General features: G+C 36.6%; 1 protein-coding gene and 1 long non-coding RNA gene across 2 annotated transcripts in view; one reads left to right on the top strand and one right to left on the bottom strand.

The window, feature by feature from the left end:
* Positions 1-14,968, bottom strand: part of LOC118740556 — a 56,342-nt gene extending 41,374 nt beyond the window's left edge. The window contains exon 1 of the mRNA XM_036472145.1: positions 11,950-14,968. Coding sequence (XP_036328038.1) covers positions 11,950-14,340 — 2,391 coding nt within the window. The 5' untranslated portion in view covers positions 14,341-14,968. The remainder of the gene's footprint in view (positions 1-11,949) is intronic.
* Positions 14,969-20,344: 5,376 nt separating this feature from the next.
* On the top strand, positions 20,345-21,171 carry LOC118740558. Its single transcript, XR_004993155.1, has 3 exons — positions 20,345-20,444; positions 20,539-20,682; positions 20,755-21,171. It is a non-coding gene; the product is annotated as an uncharacterized LOC118740558 (long non-coding RNA).
* The last annotated feature ends 562 nt before the right edge of the window (positions 21,172-21,733 follow it).

Raw genomic sequence — 21,733 nt, forward strand, 5'->3', positions numbered from 1 at the left:
GTTTATAAAAACCGAAATAGTATTCAGAACTTGTTGAAACTTTACACCTAAAAGGACTAAGCCATGCTTATTTCAAAAATGAAATCGATTTTTCGGTACCGGGTACCCATTAAAAAAAAAAGATTTTTTTTTACATTACTATATGAAAGACAAATAAGGCATAATCATTGCTGATTGTGGTGTTTACGAAAACAGGAAGGAGTCGTCAGAATTTATTGAAACTTTACATCTGAAGTGTCTATATTACTCTAATTTTAAGAAAGTAATCGGTTTTTTTGTAACGGGTACCCATTAAAAAAACACCGAGTTTTTGCACATGATTATTTAAAAATGAAATATGGCATATCATTGTTGCTAAGTGTTCAGAAAAATAGTCTTAATAGTCAAAATTCGTCTAAACTATACTTCCTAAGTGAATACATTATGGTAATTTGAAAAATTAAGTCGGTTTTCCTTACATGTTAACCTTTAGAAAAAAAAATTCTTTTGATTTCATTTAAAATAAAGCATAATCACTGTTAAGTAAGTAAGTAATAATAACTGTTATATGGTAATAACATATAATATGTTAATAAAAACCGAACTAGTTGTTATAATCACTCAGTTTCAGTGTCCTCAGAAGAGGAGGAAGTGATCACTGATTCAAATGATTCCATGCTTTTTTCTGCTTCGTCACTTTCAACAATGTATTTATTAAAGCTGAGATCAGAACCCTTTAAATATTTGTTTCTCTGTTTTATATTTCTTTTAAATGCAACTAATGGATCTAACGATAATATCAAACGAGTCATTAAATCCGTATTGCTTTGTACTCTTCCAGTTTTTCGAGAATGATTAAGCCGATATTTTCTTATGTTTTTGTGTGAACATTCTAAGGCTTCTTCTGATAATGAACCTGATAAAATAGGTGGAAATACAGATTAAGAAAATAAATGAAAACATAGCTTTAAAATCATTACCTATTGGTAAATCAAAGTATTTAATTACATCACATCCATGTACTAAAACTTTATGCACTGAACTTGGCATGTTATACCAACCATAATTTCTAAGGTATAACTCTCTTGTTTCGTTCAACAAAACACTAAACTCTTGGGTTTTTATTTGTTTTCCACAAGAGAGGACTCTTAGCACCAGAGAAAAATTCATGAAATTTTAAACTCGCGTTGAGCAACATTTTCCACTAATAGTAAAACGTTGAAATTTTTGCACAGGTAATGTAATTAGTTAGGTGAACAAAATTATAAAAAGACTCAATCAAAAAAAAAAAAATATAAAAAAATTGGACCTCCCTGATGTGCATACATTTGTACTATCATTTTCGCAAGCTGTTTTTGTTTGCTGCTTAAGCAAAATAGTATTCTTTATGCAGATGAAGAGTAATAGGTATGTTATTTATTTTTATTTTCTTTTTGTTCGCCTTTCGTCTAATCATTGGGGCTGTAAGGTGTCTCGATTGCATTTATTTCCTTACCCGAATTGGTTAACATATTATTTGTAAACTGGTGTCATTGCTCTATATATATATATATATGTATATATATATAAATGTAAATCTTCGTATACCTTTGTTTTTGGCTCCCATACCGTGATGCATATTTAAGTATTTTAATTAGCTGATAATTTTTTTCATTTCAAAGCACCCTGTACCTCTTAATTTTTTTTTTTGCACTTTTAGCTTTAATTCAACACCTTATTTTTGAAAAGCGAACCAAAAATTTAGATCTTAGGGCATTCAGAAAAAGTATTGTAAATATAGATCAGCTAAAATAATACCAAAAAAAAGGCATTTAGTCACTTTTTCAAAATTGAAAATTTTCAAATATTGGAAAAAGTTGGAAGAGATTTCGATTGTTTCTGTTAGTAGAAGGTCCAAACTACCATAACCAAAAAAAAAATTTCACGAACTTTCAAGATGTTTTTTTGTTTTTGTCTCCAAAGTTTACCAATTTTCGGATTTTGGTATGTTTAATCATATATTTATTTATTAATAAAAAAAAAATATTTGTATAAATTTTTTTTCCATGAACCATACATTTTTTGGTTTGTCGCATATATCTTTATCAAAGTGCAAAAGTTGATCTTGCTAGGAATAAAAATGTATTTTTAACAAATTTTTAACTGCGACCACTTTTATGTGCGAATCGCCGAAATGAAATGGTATGTAGAAAATAGGTGTACTTTGAGGGGGTGTGTGAGGCTGAAAGTTGTTTTTATCACAAAATAACTTATGAACTTCTCTTAGTTGGAGATTTAGCTGTAACTTGACATCAAAACATCTAAGTTTCAAGACAGTCGATTTTTGTATTTTTGTCCACCTTCGCGGCACTGTGCGCCGTACAAACGTATATATAATTCATCTGTAAGTGTGTTTGTGAGTGTGAAATCCTCATAAATACTCGGACAGATTTTGAACGAAGTTTTTTGTTTGTTTTTGAGTAACTCTCTGGATAGTGTAGATTCACAAATTTACCCGCCAGTTGGCACTGGAGTTAAGTTATTACTAAAACACACTTTGGTCAATATTCCAAATATGTATGGATCATTGTTGCCGCCAGGGAGTGAAGAGGAAATGTTCTTAAAATTTATTTCGTTGTGAGATTAACCGTTCTATGAAATGTTACACAATTAGAGAATTTCAAGAACTTCATCACGGACATAACGCTTTCGTTAGGTTATTTAAGGCGGAAAACGACCACCAAACCATAATCTTAGCCGATGAGCGTGCCAATGGAAATCGTAAACGTGAATTGTTGGTGAAAATGTTGGACCAAAAGGTTTAAATAAAAAAAAGTATTTTGTGCGGGACGAAGTTCGCCGGGTCTGCTAGTATGTATATATATCAGTCTTTCTTACTTGAAAATTTCATCTCTTACATAAATGCAAAAACAAAAAAAAAACAAATTAAGCATATACAACTTTTTCATGCCAAGTATGAACAAATTCTAAAAAGGGCTAAAAAAAGAGCTAGGGGCAGTTTTAAATTTATGTGGCCAAAAAAAGTATGTGGTAGCTAAATCTAGCCACCAAAGGGCTAAAACGGCAGCACTGTATATGTATGAGAAACCTATAAAAACAATGGCAATGAGAAGCTATGAAAAACAAATCAAATCTGTCAATGTGTTTACTGAGGATTCTTTATTTAATGGTATGGTGGAATATCTTTGGGAAAGGGGTGATCATAATAAAAAAGAATAAAGTCCAAAAGCTTACGTCCACACTGATAACAGGTGCGATGAGAACAACACCATCTAAGGTACTGTATGCCCTACTAAACTTTCTTCCAGTAGACTTACATGCCAAACAGATCGCAAATGGTGCGGCTATGCGAATGAACATTCTAAAGAAGTGGTCAAATATTAGTTACTGTCACTTTTAGTGCAGGTACCAATGGAGCTTTCGGGGCTTCCCGGATTGGTGGACCATGCTCTGCCGAACCCTGCTGCCAGTAAAGCGTTTACAACTCTCAAGGAAAGAGTCGAAACGAACGCTGTAAGCAGTGGATCAAAGCTGGTGGGTAGGGTTGGTAAAGGTGTATACTCAGAAGACCTAAGAATCTCTCTTAGCTTTCATCTTTCTTCTTTTCTGATAAAGAGTGATATGATACACCAAGTTGATAACTACGTCTTCATTCCCTCACGGTAACCTCCAAGACAGCCATGAAATGGTGCACATCTCTTAGCGTGATGGCTGAGTTATTTCGGCCAAAGGTGATATGGGGTGGTTCCGGGGCACTGGAACATAGAGGGGAATTGCTAGGGTGATAAACTAATAATGGTATGACGAGATCATCTGCAAAACTGTAGAGCAATATCAATTTCCTAACATGAAAAAATAAATAAATTTCTTCAACATATGTATGCCGCTAAAGAACAACTGTATTTTATTTATTTTCGGGGAGACAGCAAAAGTAAATCGAATGATACTTCATGTGTCACCTTGTATAAAAACCATGCTCAGTTCACCAAATATTTCCGAATATTTTCTTTCGATTACGAAATTGTACAAAAATAAAACCATCCAAATACCAATGTGCATTGTCATTTGCACGTAAAACTTCAAGAGTTTGGCAAATTGCTTCACTTAAAGTTGCTGGTGTGACTCTGCTATAAATTCTTTAGATACATGATATTTTAATTCTTTGCCATGCACGCGATTTTACACTACCCCTCCATGAGAATGTGCAATTAATGGCTTATAGGCGCGACATGCTGACTATAAATTTAACTAACAATAAGTACAAATTCCAAAACTCTTTAAGTTTTGAGGTATTTAAAAATACATACATACATAGAAATGAAGTGACAAAAGAATTCGTACATACATACATGTATTTGCATTCTGACTTTCATTTGTTTTTGCAAGAAAATTAATAAAAAGAAAATCTCAAACATGGTCAAGTTGGCAAGTGAAGTATTTCCGAGTGCTGCTGTTTTCTTGTAGTTGGTGGAAAGCAAGGTGCGGAATGGTTGCGGTTTTAGCTAGAGCGGAGCGAAAATTTATTTCTAGCTAGTTATTGTGGCACAAATTACGAAATATTTATGCTTGAAATGTCTTTGGAGCAAATTAAAAAAGAAAATTATAATGGGCTCTGAATACACTGTGCGGCAGTAAATTTTACACACAAAAAAATCAATATAATCACGAAACTATGGGTAAGTTATAGTTTTTCTCTGTGACGTTAGAATTTTTTTTTTAGGACTTTGAAATTTTAAAAATATGATTATCTAAAAAATTATTTAAACAATTCGGAGCAATGTAGAATAAAAATAAGGGCGTCATATAAAAGAAAAAATCTGTAGAATTATAACGGAATACAGTTTTGGGTGCATATGGACGAATGGGTATAGAGAATGTCCTTTACAAATTTTGTCCTTGAAAATTTACAATATTTTTATATTTTTTTTTAATTATTGTTTGAGGACTAATATACGCACGACGTCATCATCGAATTTCGTCCTGCAAACTTTATTAACTTAAAAATTTAAAATTTATTAAAAGCGCATTTCCAATACCTACTCGTCCTTGTAAACCAAAAAACTTGATTGTTTTTAAATTCTTCAGAGTTTTCTCTCTCAATTGGTACCCATATTATTATTGTCTACATTGCACTAATTTTTTTAATCGAAGTGGCTGTCAATTTCTCTAGAAATTTTCCCACGAATTAAACGTACTATGTTTAAAGACTCACTGATCTCGAGTTATGTATGTATCACAATCAACGTTTTTCGGTTGACAACTGTTAAATCAACTGTCATATTCAGTTGAGCAACACAAAGTGTTTGTTTAGCAAAATTTTATTTATTATATACGAGGAAACATATCTAAAATGAGCTTGTGATCAAATTTTGAAATAATAAGAGTAATTATATTTATAAATTAGGGATAGTTGGGACCGTCTGCTATATGTTCAGCCTAAACAATTTGATCCAGACCTCAACGGTTTTTTAAGATCTTTTTCTTTTATATGAAATTCGTTATTTCCAAAACTTCAGTTATCTCATTTTTAAATAAAGTTCTTCAGGTTTGAATTTTTGGAAATTTCGGACGCCAAATTGGATTTAGCATTTTGAAATTTCAAAAACTAGTTTGAAATTGTAATGAACGAACTTAAGAACCTCTAAATACCAAATTTCATCAAAATTCAGTAATTTTTTTTAAGTCTTCGACGCCATATTGGATTGGTTATTGGATTTTTGAAAATTTACTTCAGCTTTGGTAAGACACATCTTATAAATGATATGATGCTAAATATAGAATAAATTACATTACCTTTGCATTAGTTTTTGGTAAAGGAATGAAGATCCTACTCGACCCTACAAATTAGTTATACCTTTTGGAAGAAAATATTTCTTGAAAAATAAGCCGTGTTATTAAGGTGTTGATAATTTGCCAACCAAGATTTATTATGTAATTTTTCATATAAAATATTTATTCTCCATGTTTAGGAAGTAAGACTAAACCAGCAATTACTGTCATAATTGAAAGTTTCCATAAAAAAATTGTTAAGAAATTTATCAACTCACAGCTGTTAGAACGTACCACGATAGAATCCGTTGAATTAAATGGCTTCAACAGCTTTCTCAGCAGATATTATTGAAAGTACTAATCAGTTTTGCGTCCGTTGGACATTTCTGAATAAGAATAGCTTTATTCCGGTTAATTTTTAACAGTTTTAAAATATGCCTTTTTCGCGTAGATCATGGTTTCTCCGACCACTGTGCGACCCCTAAATATTTTTTTGATTTCAAAATAAAACAATAGTGGTATATTTTTTTCGGTATAGAACAATCCCAGGGGCGGGAGTATAAAAATTGCGACTTTACTTCTTCACATGCATTTTTGGAACACACTAATGCACATCTATGCAAATATATATGTATGCCGAACTTAACACTCTTTTGCTTAAGATAAAAATTACATGAACGCCTACAAGTTAGTTGATAGTTTTTAATATGTAACACCTCATACGCGCCGTGCTCAAATGGGTCAAATGCATCGGATAACACAAATTCATATATGTATGTACGTATATGCATGCGTTGTCAATGCATATGTATATGCCAGTGAGTAGCTGACGTTAAAAGTAAACTTGTTAAACTTTAAATCTCAAACACATAAACATCAATATTGTAATCATAAAATCTCATGTGCATTTTACAAGAATAGAAATTGCACTTTTGTTATCGGATATGAAGCGGTGTGTATGTTAATACACTTATATAGTTTATTGCCTATCAGATTCATATTGTAGTTTATTAACACAACATGCATTAAGTTTCGACAATTTGAAATACAAACATATCTAGCCCTAACTGCCAAAATAACGTAAGCGAAATTTTTTTCAAAAATTTCTTTTTGATGCAGCAGTATTCCTAGAAAATCTGGATGCATTTCTGCATCAAAATGAAAATTTTGAAAAAAATGTCGCTTAAGTTATTTTGGCGGTTAGGGCTCGATATGTAAGTACATAAGTATGTACTTCCATCTGGTGTAACGTAAAATGTATACTCTACACCTCTTTGCATAGTATAAATATATATATATGTATATGTAGGTATATGTATGTACATATGTATTACATACATCCTAGTGACCCAGTTTCGAGCGCAGTGGCGGATAAAATAATAACTTGTAGAACAACATGTAAGTATACCTTTTGTTTTCGATTTATGTATGTTACACGTAGGTATATTATTCATATGGTCTATTTAAATACGCATTGTATACTTACAATGCAATTTGTATACTTGGTGTGCATTGTTGCCAACTTGGTGCTTTTCGCACTAAATTTAGTGTTTTTCTTTCATTCAAAACGCGAAAATTTTAGAGTTTAGTGCTTGGTGCGTTTTTTGGTGCTTTTGTTTTTAGTTTGAGGACACCAAATCTGTAAATCTTAACAAAAGGTGGGCAAAATTTATAGCAATCGTAAGTTATGTAAGAAATTTTACAAAAATCGGAACAAACTCATGTCACAATGACAATCATAAGCGAGAGAGCATATTTTTACCAATAATATAAATATGTGGCAGCACTTTCAATCATGTCAAAATAACATGCGGTAACACACCATTGCTGGGAACAGGAATCGCCCTTTAGACCTTTAGGCTCAATTTGTTATACTTTTCAACGACTATTCAAAAAAGCAGCAGCATCTCCTAACAGTAAAATTAATATCTAACGAATTTTTTGAAAAAAGAGAATAATCAAAATCGGGTGGGATTTGAAGAGTAGACAGCTTTTTTGACACAACATTATTTTTTCCGACTATGCGCCAGTGGTTAATAATCAAATTTTGTTATGTTTCAGGTGTTAAGCGGTCGGAAAGAAAAGTTCTTTATGTTCCTTTAGTTCACAAGAAAAGTAGAAAACTACCACATAATTTATGAAACTTCATTTCTGGTTTTTGCTTTCGCTTGCAAGGAATTGTAGAAAAAAATTAAGCAAAACTAAGAAAATTTTAACATTTAAACAGCCAGGGAAAGTCAATCAATTTTGCTTACATATAACCGAAGCGGCAACGCTGGACGCAGCTGCAAATTAGAAAAGAAGAACAGGAATCTTAACATAGCTTGAACGAAAATATTTAAATTTATAGAAAACAGAATAAATTCGACCGTCGAGGAAAAAATATTGATTTTTATTAATTTAAATCGGCATCCCTACAATACAATTTTTAATGCATAGAAAATCCATTAAATAATAAAAATTTGGTGCTTTTTTCGAGAAAAAACGCGATTTTTCAAGGGTTTTAGTGCTTTTTCAAATTCAAAACTTGGCAACACTGTTGGTGTGTATTGAGTTTTTATGGTTCGTGCCCCATGAATTAAGAGCTTAGTTTTTAATCAGGGACCGTAAATAACAGTTATTTTTTTAACAGTCAAACTTGGCCAGATATTTTTAAGTCGAACATAAAAGTCTTTTCCTAACAATAAATAAACCGCTTATGCAAATTAAACAAGTTTGGTATCAAGTGAAAGAGTACTAAAATAGCTTTAAAACTGAAATGTTGAAATGAGGAAAGCTAGGGGAAAGCCAGCTATTCAAAAATTTTCCAATAAAAAAATATTATTTAATAAACCTTGGTTGAGGTATATGAATTTCTTTTGCATTAAATTATAAAAACATATATAAAAAGAAGTGGTAAGCTTTGTTCGTTTTTTCTCTTAAAAAGCTATTAAAGTCTTCTTTTATTTGATAACAAATTTGTTTAATTTGGATAAGCCGTTTCTATACTAACCGGAAAGGACTTTTATTTCGGACTTAAAAAATATCTGGCCAAGTTTAACTGTTGAAAAAAAAAATAACTGCTATTTTCGATATATTTAGGCCATAGAAAACCATTTTTGAAAAACAAAAATTAATAATCCCAAAGAAAATTGTGCGACAACATAGTCTTCAAATACTCGAAAGTATACCCGGATCAGTGCATAACATGCCAGCATATGTAGACTAATTTATCATTGACTCATCCCATACAGTACTACATACATACGCATGGATTTAAGCTTCGCGGTTTGCTAACCCGTAATGGCGAATGCTCGAACAGAAGGAACATTTTCTTATCACACAGAGATAAACAAAGTGGTAGTAGTTTTTTTTGCGACTGATCCAACCGTCATATCGGCCTAGTCAAAATTCTATGCACAAAATGCACAGATACTACTTTCGTACTCACAATTTGAGGTCACTTGTGTATGTGCACTTCACTGCGGAATTATTATTACTGGTCATGCATATAGATGTTAAATTACCGTTGTGTAAATTGCACATTTTTTCCGCTTGCACTTAAACATGTTGCATACTTTTCGGCACGCTTCAGTGTTCCAGTAGGAAATCAAATCCATTTAATAGAATGGCCACATCAAAGCGGTTAGCTGTTTTAGGGAATTGTATTAATTACTGGACGACAAAAAACTTAGATTAAATTCTCAGGGCATTCTCGTTTAAGAGAAAAATATATTTGTTAAATCTTTCGTATTTTTGTTTTACAATTGTTTTCGTGTCTGGAAACTTACCACTCTACAGCTTCGACAAGTAATTGTTTGCCTCACTCATTCGTCTAAAACATCTTGTATCCACTGCCTAATATGAAGGCATGCTAGTAGAATGACCCTCCAATGCCTGCTGCCACAGCTGTGGTGATGAGGTAGAAATTCAAAATATTGAGTACTGACTCTATCAGCGCCTAGAAGACGCTTATTTCACCATTACTTTTTTGGCAGTCTGGTGGACCTTCGACTTAGCAGACACTCACGAATGCTCGCATTTTATTAATATAATCAATTAGTTCTATTTTCGGGTGAGCGGAGGGGAACAAAATAAGCACTCAAACGGTACCACAATAGGCTCACTGGGTCTTGGTGTACAGGATCCAGGCAGCCCCTAACACCTCAGTCACCTGAGTTGGTACCAGCAATGTTGCAGTGATGTCACCACACTACATTTTATTTTGGCTGAGAATTGCCGTGGAACTCATACATCAAATTCCAGATTGGCTTTCTCGAGGATGCCATTCGCTTGGACTTTTCCTTAATCAACATTTAACTTGTAAGCCTTCCCCAGGAGAAGTCTACATTACGTTCCGTTGGTTAGAGAAGGTTGGCGGGTTTTCGTAAATTTCTTTAATTGGTCGGAAACTCGAAAAAGTAAATGCATCTATAGTTATGCTACGTAGTGTAGTGTAGGCTAAAGAAACCGGGTGGTTAACAGGCTCACAAACGGGACACGGGACACTTCGTAGTGCTGGAAGGTTTTTACTTAATTCCTGGTCATACAGATTCCTGCGCCCCCGAAATGGCTCCCCATAGCCTACACCTACATTCCCGCAAGGAGTGACTGAAACAAGGGAGCAGTGAACTTTTTCACGAATGGATCGAAAATCGAAAGTAGGGTTGGTGAAATGTCTTCTGCCGGGAACTCTTCATCTAGTGGTGAAGTTCCATTTTTTGGACTGCTGCAGTATTCTCCAGGCTGAAGTATTTAATTGTCGGTAAAGAAGCAGCGGCCTTATTGCGAAGAGTGTGACGTCAGTTAAGAGGTTAAGCAAAAGAGCAAATGAGTTTGTTTTTTTTAGTATCGGTTCTTTTTCTCGGCAGAAAAAAAAACGCTAAAATAAAAAATAAATCAAGTATTTTAACAATTTTAGCTTTAAAGCGTTTATTCAGGTGAAAAAGTGCCGAAATTATAATTTTTTTCTTTGTAACTCGAAAAAATTTTAAATGTTTTTGTTTTTACAATTTTGGCAAGTTTTCAAATACAATGTTCATATTAGAAGCAATGGACTTTGGCATTAAATACAACATATCTGTGAAGTTTCAAGAGTGTGCCACCAAATAAAAAAAATGGCTGTATGCAAAATATTTTTCGTAGCGACGTTTTTTTTTAATTCTACTTCTACTTCTAATTACTTTTAAATAATATGACTTTTAAGTTAGGGCGTGCGAGTGCACGTATTAGTTGACTGTGGGTATATGAAAAGGAGTGGTTATTTTTTATTTTTATAGTATATCTTTTTTAAGTTTTCATTCAAAAACAATTTCGCTATGGTATGTAATAAGTGTTCCACCATTTTCGACCAAAAACACTAATACTCTGAGAGATAAGCAGCTTTAAAGGCTCTGAACGCAACGGTGGTGCACTCAAAACTGGACATGGAATGTCTTGTCTGCCTCGAAATTGCTTCAGAGTTTTTTTTTTGGCCTCACTCGGGTTTCAGAATACAATGATATTGCTTGGCTGACGTCTTGGAAAGAAAAGGTACCCTTGTAACAATATCACCTGAGCACAAGGAAAATGTTGAAATATTTTGGCGGGCATTGGAACATCTACACAGTATCACAAATTACACGTCTCCTAATGGTCCAAGTGTGTCCCCCTTCCCTAATCTAACTTAACATATAGAACGCAACTTCTTTATCCATCAATTTCCTACAGCACTTTAACGCGCACAAGAACAATGAGTGCGTGCAACTGTATTAAAGCGAAGTTCCGGTAATCACATACAGTTAAATACACACTTATGCCTTTACACACGTACTATATATGTATGGCGCATTCGAAAAGTTTCTAGTGAAAGTGACTGTCGCTGCAAAAACTTTCGAGCAACTTTATGGCGCAGACAAATCTACGAACCACATACATATGTATGTAAATGCGCCTCAGTTGATACGAGTTCATATTTTCATATGCGATTCATTGGGTTTTTATTTATTGTATTTTATTGCACAATAAACTGACGTCAAGTGCGATATATCGATTTAATTGCAGCAGAGTAACCTTCGAGTACAGACACAATGTCTTTGAATATTGAGTCAACAGAAAAGGAAAGTATTTATTAATGTTTTTATGCTGAAAGTTGCCTTCCTATTTAATATACCTGAATGTATGTAGGTATGTGCATTACTTAGTCAATAGTTACTTAATGTACTTGTAGGCACTTTCACTTACCCCTGAACGCAAATCCAGTAACGTATCATAATCGACAATATCCAATACCTCCCACGTTTTGGGTGACAGCGGTGAGGGCGTCTGTGTGCGTGGCATATGTGTTGTCTGTGTGGAGTGTGTCGTCAATAAGGTGTCAATTTTCTCGCCTGCACTAGGTTGCGCTGCCTCTCTTACCACCTCAGCGCGTCGTGCGCTGCGAGAACGCACTGGCGAGGGATCACGCTGTAAGTTGTGCATCACCTCAATGGGTTTGTGAGGCGTCTTAGGACTAATAATGCTATCTACGGGACTGATACTGTGTCGCTTGTACGAAGGTGAGAATGGTGATAAGTTGGCGACTGTGCCGGCGCTAGTCACGGAGTCTCGTCGCTTGGGTGGCGAATGAGAATCGTTTGTATTCGCAGACGAGCTCAAAGGGCTTGTGTCGTCTGCTGTGGAGGCAGCGCCGCCACCATCGTTGGCAATGCTTGACATTTGCGCACGCCCTGGAGATTGTGCTGTTCTTGGACGCGCCACTGGTAAGCGCTCTGTCTCCGGCGATGACACTGGCAAAGGCTTAGTGTTGTCATCTATTATTTCCACGCTCAATGCCATAGTCTTGCTGTGGTTTGTCTCCTCGGGCAGTGGACTGCTAGTGGCGGACGTGGATGGCGTGCTTATAATTGTTATCTCGGTTGTTGTGGTGGTTGTTGTTGTAATAGTGCGCTGCAAAGGCTCAGCGCTATCACTATTGCCGTCAACACCTCCGCCGCTGCCGCCCCCAGCCGCAATGGTATTTTGATTCCCAGTTGGCATGGCAGAGAGTGTGTGCTGATGCTCAGCTACAGCCCCGTTATTGCTTCGATTATTTGATGTGTTAGCGTCGCTGTCCGGCGTACGCATCTTCACCACTTCGCCACCGAATGTTACACGTTTCGGTGTGCGCGAAGGCGTCGATGGCGTTACAACGCTGTAATATTCTTGACGGTCCCGCAGGTTTGATTTTTGCTCCACTGCATTGCAGTCATCCTCCATATCGAACTCGGAATCGCTTAGTAAACGCACCACCGCGCTTAACTCATGCTCAGAATCGCGTGTTGCGCTTGGTAGGCGACCGCAGACGACATCATCCTCCAAACTATTCGGGTATGTGTCCACAGATTTACGCGGACTCGAGTCTGTATCGACTTCGGTGTCGAAATCATCGTCCTTTGCCTCGAGAATGCGCATCGTTAACGTATCATCATTGATTTTTATTTCAGTTTCCATAATAACTCGCGCTTTAGCCGCCTCCTCGAGCATTTGCTCCTCATCCGATGAGCGCCAGCAGCTTACCAGGGGCTGCTTTGTTAACATATGCCAAGTACCAGCACCTCTGTTGGTATTTACGCTCCTATCATGACCACCACCATGTCCGCTCGCACTACAATTTGCTTTGTCATCTACGCTGTAAACATTACACAACAAGTCGAATTCGCGATACGCGCTCGTCGTCATATAATCCCGAAAGTCATCTTCACCCACTAAGTCACGTAATTTCGAAAGAACTTTCAGCGTGATCTCCTGATGCGTCACCTGTCCCATCTTCTGCACTAGCATATCTATGGCAGTGCGCAGTGTGTAATGCCGCTTGCTAGTGTTCAACGTCGAATGAACCAGCGCTGGTAAGGATAACATAACACCGCATGTTAAGCGTCCTCCAAATGGTTCGTTGGTTATCTTCTGATTCAGCCCGATATCGAGTATCTGCAGCAATATTGTTTCGGGCATTGCCGTCTCGGCGAGATATACGCGCATACAGTCAAGCGCGCCTTTCCTCACGGTAGGCGCCTGATGACCTAAATTCTCTATCAATGGCGCTATCAGCGCATCCATATACGCGTCCGCCTCGGCGCGCATTACCACCAATACATCGACAAAAACGCGTAGCGCATGCTGACGCACTTGCCATTCGGGATCGCGTAGACGTTCGAGAAATTCACCAAATATTTTACCCGGATAAACATTGTCGGGAAAGGTACGCGTGCGGAGTATGTGTTCCCATAGTGGCGTCAGCTGGACCGTAGCCGGTGCGGAAGTTGCAGCGCGGTGTAGCGTGCTTGCGGAGTGACAGTGCTTGGAGGCAGCTGCCGCGCTTGAAGACGCCGCTGCCGCAGAGCCGTAAGTACGTCGGCGTTGGAACTCATATTTGCTGCTGCTGCTGGTTCCATTGCTAAGTGTACCGTTCACATTGCCGTTGTTGTTACTGTGGCGCTTGCCGCGCGCTGTTGCGCCACCTCCTAAAGCACCAACTTCATCGCGTTCGTCGTCGTGGTTGTCGTTAGCGTTGACATCCTCATTATGATAATTGTACGGAGCATTGTCGCCGCTGGCACTGCTGTCCTTGCGCGCAAACATGCGGCGAAAGAACATATTATACAAACACAGACAAAAAAATGTAGAGCTCTGCTAGAAAGCGTATTTTAGGTGACCTTTATTGAGCCATAAAAGTTCTATCCGTGGCTATTTTGATCTAAACTCGCTCTTCACTGTCGCAACTTAGACATGCGTCACACTTTTGCTGCGATAAATTTGCTTTGCTCTGCCACTTTAATTTCAGATTAAGCAAATAAATATATTCTTCAACGTCCTCGAGTGCACTTAATAATTTCCTTGGACTTTTGCTTTAGTCTTTTAGTCGAAAAAAAAAGAAAAACACATAGCGAGCGGTAGTACTTATTTCGTCTGCACTGGCTAGCGTCACTTTAATTAAGCTTCGTCACGCACTACTGCATCCGGCCAATTCACCCCATAATGCTCACCGAATGCATTGACCACTCGCGGTGTAAAAAACTCACTCCTGCACACTTTCATTTCAATTGAATACTTTTTTATTGAATACAAATTGTTTCTCACTGCCTCCACTATATTCTTTAGTTTTGTTGTGGCACTTTTCTTTCTGCTGCTTTTTGATATTTTAGAATTTTCCGACCGTATTCGTGTGCTTGCAACTCGTGACTGTGCGTTTCGCCGCTTCGCCATTGACTTTTGTACTTTAACATCGCTGGTAAGTTGTGTTGCTGACGATTGGCAAGCCCCAAGTGACCGTTAAATGTTAAACTAACGTTTATGATTTTGGACATCAGCTGATAGTGTTGCCAAAGTGGTTGTAAATAAGTTTATTGAGAAAAGTAAGGAAAACAATTCATAGCCGGATTTGTTGTTACGCTTTTTATGACAAAGAAATATGCATATGTATGTAAGGGTTGTATATATGTATATGGCATTTATGAGCATACTTAAATACTTTTGTTTTTAAACTTTCCTGGAATAAGCGATTTACCCTCATACTTGGGGGGATCCAGCATACAAATAAGAGCAACATTAACATCTTTGATTTAGCCAAGTGGCAGAAGCGAGTCAAGGTTGTCGGATGTGGTAACAAGAATTAGTTCGACTCACAAAAAAACGACGTCCACAACCAAGATGAACTTTGCGCCAACGCACGTTTGGAGGTTGTTTCAATCTCAGAGCTGCCATCTCGTATGACAGTGCGAGTGTGGCACACATATATATGGAATACATGTATGGTGGCTAGCAGCTCAAAAGGCAAGTTACTTAAAACTACTAAACCCATCCCGTCAAGAAGAGAATGGAAAGCCCATGGAGAATTTTTACATGGACGATCCCAAGCTAGACCCTCACACCTGCTGTGAGAGAGCACTCTTCAACAAACCGACTTGCGCGAGCAGTGGAACCACATATCCCGCTCATTACTGGTACGATGAGGAGTGTGAGAAAAATGCTTGAACTGCTGGCCGATAGAAAAAACGCCCGAAATTTTTAGCAGAGAGTTGAGCGACTTACGGAAGGTTTCAAGACTCCTGTAGGAACAACCATGGCGACCTAGTGACCGATGTCCAGAACGTACTCATGTTATGGAGAGAACACTTTTCGACCCTTTTAAATGGCAGAAACACTGAAAGAAGTGGAGAAGACGAACCCGAGTCCCCAGTCGATGACGATGGAGTCGATATCCCAGCGCCTGACTATGACGAAAAGTAACAAAGCTGCTTGAGCTGCTGGCCTGTCAGCTGAGCTATTCAATTACAATGGCAAGGAGGTAATAAGGTAAATGCCCGACGACTGGAATTCCAGTGGGCTCTGCCCAATCCACAAGAAAGGCGACCCCGCCATGCGTGCCAACTACCGCGGGATCAGCATTCTAAGCATAGGTGGCAAGGTCTTATCGAATGCATTGTGTTGAGACTGAATACCACCGTCAATGAAGTGATTAGGCCAGTGGGCGTTAGACCTAGCAAATCCACCATTGACCAGGTATTCACAATACGCCAAATCTCGGAAAAGACCCGCAAGAAAAGGATCGGTACCCACCACATATTTGTCGACTTTAAAGCCGCTTTCGACAGCACTAAAAGGAGTTTTCTATACGCCGCTATGTCTGAATTTGGCATCCCCTCAAAACTCATACGGCTGTGTAAAACGACGTTGAGCAATACCACCAGCTCTGCCAGAATTGGGAAAGACCTCTCCGAACCGTTCGCCACCAGACGGGGTTTCAGGGGCGACTATCTTTCATGTGAATTCTTTAATCTGATGTTGAAGAAGATAATAAGAGCTGCAGAACTGAACCGCTCAGGAACAATTTACTACAAGAGCGTACAATTGCTGGCTTATGCCGATGACACTGACATCATCGGTTAGAAAAACCGCGAAGTTTGTCCTGCCTTTTCCAAGTTGGACAAGGAAGCAAAGCGAATGGGTATGGTGGTAAACGAGGACAAGACGAAGTATCTCCTGTCATCAAACAAACAATCAGCACATTCGTAATAATTTGTAATAATCCCGACGAAATCGTTGGGTGGTATCGGGAGGGGAACGGTACATGGCGGTAGGAAGTTTAGTTTGGGTTAAAGTATCACACTGAAGGGGTTAGGCTTTCGATGCTTCCTTCTCGTAAAATAAACATGCACAGTAAAAAGTTAACAATTTAAATCCACGAATAGTTTTATATCAAATTTTGTGAACTTCTGTTTATGTGTTTTTGTGCAACATATTTACCTCTATTGGTTACAACAATTTTAAGCTATAATAAACCATTTTTTAGTAAGAAAGTTATTGGTTTTGAATTTTTTTTTGTATGCAAAAAAACTAGATTTAAAGAATAAGGCAGGAGGTTATAACTAGATATAACCGTGGTAACTAACTCTAAAAATATTAGGTTCGAAGTCTGGCACGTTTCGAGAATGTGCTATTTTTCTGCACACCGTCGCATCGTAGTTTCCATAAACCTAAGCAAACCGACACAAAAATCTATGAAAATCTTCGTAGGACGAACTGAAATGGCTTTAACTAAATGTGTCTGGAGTGCAACCCCTATGTACAGAAGAGCGGAACTCAGCAGACCAACTCGAGCATTTAAATTCTCTTAACGAATGTTATATGACAACTTGTTCCGAGAGCAAACCTCCTCTGTGACTTATAAAATGGTAAACGGTGGAGCTTAGGTAATTTAGGATAGCAGCTAAAGTGATTTTAATAGGGCGAAGTTAACCAAGAACGCGAAAGAGCGTACAAAATGCGTTCCAAGAAGAGATAAAAACGACAAAGAAGGCTTCGTGGTCCAAACTCTGGGAGGACCTCGACACAACCACCGAAGCCACGTAATTGAGAGGATACGTCTTGAAGAGCCCTTTTCTTCACGGTTTCCTGGTAAAGCCAGGAGAAGTGCAAACCGAAAGCATTCTAAACATTCTAGAAAATCGAATGAACGTCCACTTTTGTGGGTGTTGCAGCAAAGGGGAGACAGTCAGTCTCGTTGCGGAAATTCCTAACACTCATAGGCAAGACGGTTTAGTCGACGAAATCGTCAGTGAGAATAAAGTAGCTCGGGCTATTACATCATTTCAGACCTATATATCACAGGATCTGGATGGAGGGCTAGTCTCCTCCTTTAGGTACATACTTAAGCAAAGCCATGGAGTGGATCTACTGATGATCAAAATAGATAGGACTTTGGGATAGACTTAACGGAATGGGACTTTCATAAAGGCAGTAAGTAGTTAGCTCCATTTAGATTTAGTTTGGGTGGGTTAACGGAAACGAGGCTACAGACGAGTCAGAGAGGGTTCCACATTGGCATCGATCGATGATTTGATCTCATTCGCAATTGGAGCCACTTATAGAGAAATATTTCTCCAAAACCCCCAGTAATCTGATCAAAGGTGGCGCATAGCGGCAGAAGGCCAAGTTGTTTTTTTTTTTAATAAATAACAAACAGTGCGTCCCACAGTGTTTCGACATGAGGCAAGTGGAAATAATAATTAAGATGCACCGCTTTTGCTGAAACTGGACATGTGCTTTAATTTTACCAAGAGATAAGGAATTACGAAATTTAGTAAACATGGGATAATTGCCACGGCCTCCACTCTTGCGGGCAGAAAAATTAAATTTCACCCGATTTCGATGAAATTTAGTTTATACTCTCTCTTTTATCAGAAAAAATTAAATATAAAATATGGGGAAGATTGCATCACTACAACTCGCAATGTGGGCCCAATCATTAAATGTAATGGAATTCTGGCTAATTTTTGTTTTCTGCTTTCCACACTCACAATAACAAAGGTTATACTTAAAAATAAAGTAATGTAAAAAAAATATTTTTTTACAAAATAAGCTTTTATTTAACATGTTTAATCAAAGCAATAAAATAAAGTAGTGAAACAAAAGATTTTTTAGCAAGAAAATTTTGTCAAAACTGCACTAAAATGAATAAAATAAAATAAGTTAAGGTCTCGTTAAAGTTACTAAAAGCCATTTAGTGAAAGGAGTTATTCAAACTCTAATGAAAATTACTAACAATTTGTACTAACTTACTTCGTTTTTAAAAAAGCTTGTCGCGCGAATGGCGAACCGGCATTTAAATATCTGCATACATACATACCTAACCAATTATGCATGTACGCTGAATTCGTCGACAAGCTTTTTTAAAAACGAAGTAAATTAGTACAAATTGTTAGTAATTTTCATTAGAGTTTGAATAACTCCTTTCACTAATTGGCTTTTAGTAACTTTAACGAGAACTTAACTTATTTTATTTTATTCATTTTAGTGCAGTTATGACAAAATTTTCTTGCTAAAAAATCTTTTGTTTCACTACTTTATTTTATTCCTTTGATTAAACATGTTAAATAAAAGCTTATTTTTAAAAAAATATTTTTTTTACATTACTTTATTTTCTAATTTTTAGTCCATTTATAAAAGCGTTGTATATTAAATAGTTTTATTTTATTTTATGAACAAAATTTTGCAATAGATATTAAAATAATTCAACTTGCAATTAAAGAGAACAGAAGACTATGCAAGCAAAATGTTGTTTGCTTACGTTTTGTATAAACATACATATGTACATACATACATATAGCAGCAGTTAATTTCATTTAAAGAAATGGCGTGTCGTCCACTTCCGCTGTAGCATGGCGTATATTTAGGCGCAATATTAAAGTTCTTCTGGCGGGGAAACTTCTCGAGGTTCATATCTAGACTAGGTTGATATCTAGAATTTGCCATAAATAGCTTTGCTCTGGTTTTACGTTCTTTGGCAAATTACGCTCTGTTAGCCATAAATTTTACTAATTTTTGACCGACTTTGAATCAAGAACCCTGGACCATATAGGGAATTCATTTATATTTTAAATTGCATTGTCATCGTGATTGGAACTATGCTGAAAATTTCAAGTCTCTAACTTGTCGGGAAGTTAGTTTAAAATCGATTGGAAATTTCCACGATTTGCGCGGGATGACCAAGTTAAATAACAGCTTATAATTATAATTACGTAGGTGTCAATATTCTGTTTTCTCCCAATGTGTTGTGTGATTTTTCCATTGTCCGAAGAATTATTTTCGCGAAGTTACCCAAAAAAACTCAAAACCGAAAAATTAAGAAAGTCGAAAATTTCATATACATATTTGAAAAGCCGCTCGAAAAGATTCAATTATATGCTCGAAAACTACATGAGTTTCTCTAAAACATGCGCTTAATTTCAGGAGCGGCATGGGGCGGCACCACTGTGCGCTGCGGCGAAAGTTCTATTCTTCCAAGGTTTAAATAGAGAAAATTTTTTGACCCCTTAATATATATATAAACCAACGTTTCAAAGTAATGAAAAAACAACGCTCTTCACAATTTTTTCCGAAAAAATGTATAGGCAAAGTCCAAGCAAAGCATTTAAAATTTTATTTTAGTACCGGTTTCAAAATACGAAGCGTATTTTTAGTACACACATAAAATCTTGCCGGCCACAAATTTTGTTAACTCACCACGAAATTGGTCACTTGCGCACTCATCACATCACATTAGAATTGATTACATATTTTGAACGTTGAAGTATAGTGAAAGGTAGTTAAAGAAATCACAAACCAAAACAAACCAAATAGTCAACTTGCCGTTGGTTTGGTGTTTAGTCATAGAAAGCGCGATGTCAAAGGAGCTACTCAAAGTTGGAGAAGTAGAGAAAGTAAGTAGATATGTATTCGGCATTATTGCGTCGTCCATATGAATTTACTTGAATTATTTCCATTCGTTTTGCGCTGCATGCTATGAAAAAAAAGTGTGGCACTAAATATATGCTAAATGCTAAATTGGCAGAAAAATGGGAGCAAGTTGAATTGTATCGCAATTATTTCATTTGAATACAAAAAGCGTTATAAATTGTTTCGAAGCACACAATAATGTGGAATTTTCAAAGGAGATTGGTAAGTAAAGTACTGAAAAAAAAACACCTTAAATTAAAAATATAATTATGCATTTCTTCCTAATGAATCAAGCCGCTCACAAAAAATTTAATGGACAGTTTTCAGTTCAAGTCAACCATATGAATATGAAATGAGAAAATCACCAAATGTATGATATCGAGTTAAATAAACGAGCGCGTCTGAATGCCATTAAAATGAAAAATAGGCTCTGGTGGTGCTAATGGAAAATGGTGGCGTCGCATGTACGTGGATGACTGGGATGCGAAGTGAGGAGCCTGTACTACTATACCCTATTTTGGCAATAACTTGTTTGTATGCGAGATACACTTAAAAATAAACCGACTATGCCCAATGTAACCGACCTAAAACTTCTCTGTTTATGAACCGGTTTGAATGACTCCTAAAGCCAGTCGCCCAGTGGTCACATTTAAATTAAGCAATTTCTATCAAACTCGGTACAATATATATTACGCCAAGAAAGACGCGTAAACATTGATTATACCTACGGTGACCATCCGTCTGGTATTATACGAGACAGTCCTCTTTTTTGACCCATTGTCCTGGTAATTTATTTATTTTATACGGGACGCCAAATGTTCTGTATTTCTTTTAACGTCCTGCATTTGTCCCGTATTCGGTGTTTCGACGCTTTAACAGCACATTAAAATGGCATGTGATGTTGGTATATGATCGCAATTTTCTCCATAAATAGTTTTTATTTTCTAATCTGAATGCCTGTGATTTGAATCGAGGAATACATAAAGTGACCTAAGTAGAAATCGACATTTTAGTAAGTTTTGGCTATTTTTCCTTAGTTTATTTAATGTGTATTATTTATTTTATGAAAGTAAAGCTCTTTTCCTAACAAAAACCATATAACACCAAATTTCCAACTTTGTGCAAAAAACTATAAAAATTAATTCTGAAATGTTTCCCCAAAATTTCAAACTTTTTAATTCGAATCTTGTGAAAAAATTTTGTTTACAGTTTTGTAACTCATTAAAATTTAGTATAATAACGTGCGAGTGGAAAGTTCTGCTCATTTGCTTCT

This window comes from Rhagoletis pomonella, unplaced genomic scaffold (assembly GCF_013731165.1).
Source record: "Rhagoletis pomonella isolate Grant_MI unplaced genomic scaffold, Rhpom_1.0 Rhpom_scaffold_00006, whole genome shotgun sequence".
Classification (NCBI taxonomy): domain Eukaryota; kingdom Metazoa; phylum Arthropoda; class Insecta; order Diptera; family Tephritidae; genus Rhagoletis; species Rhagoletis pomonella.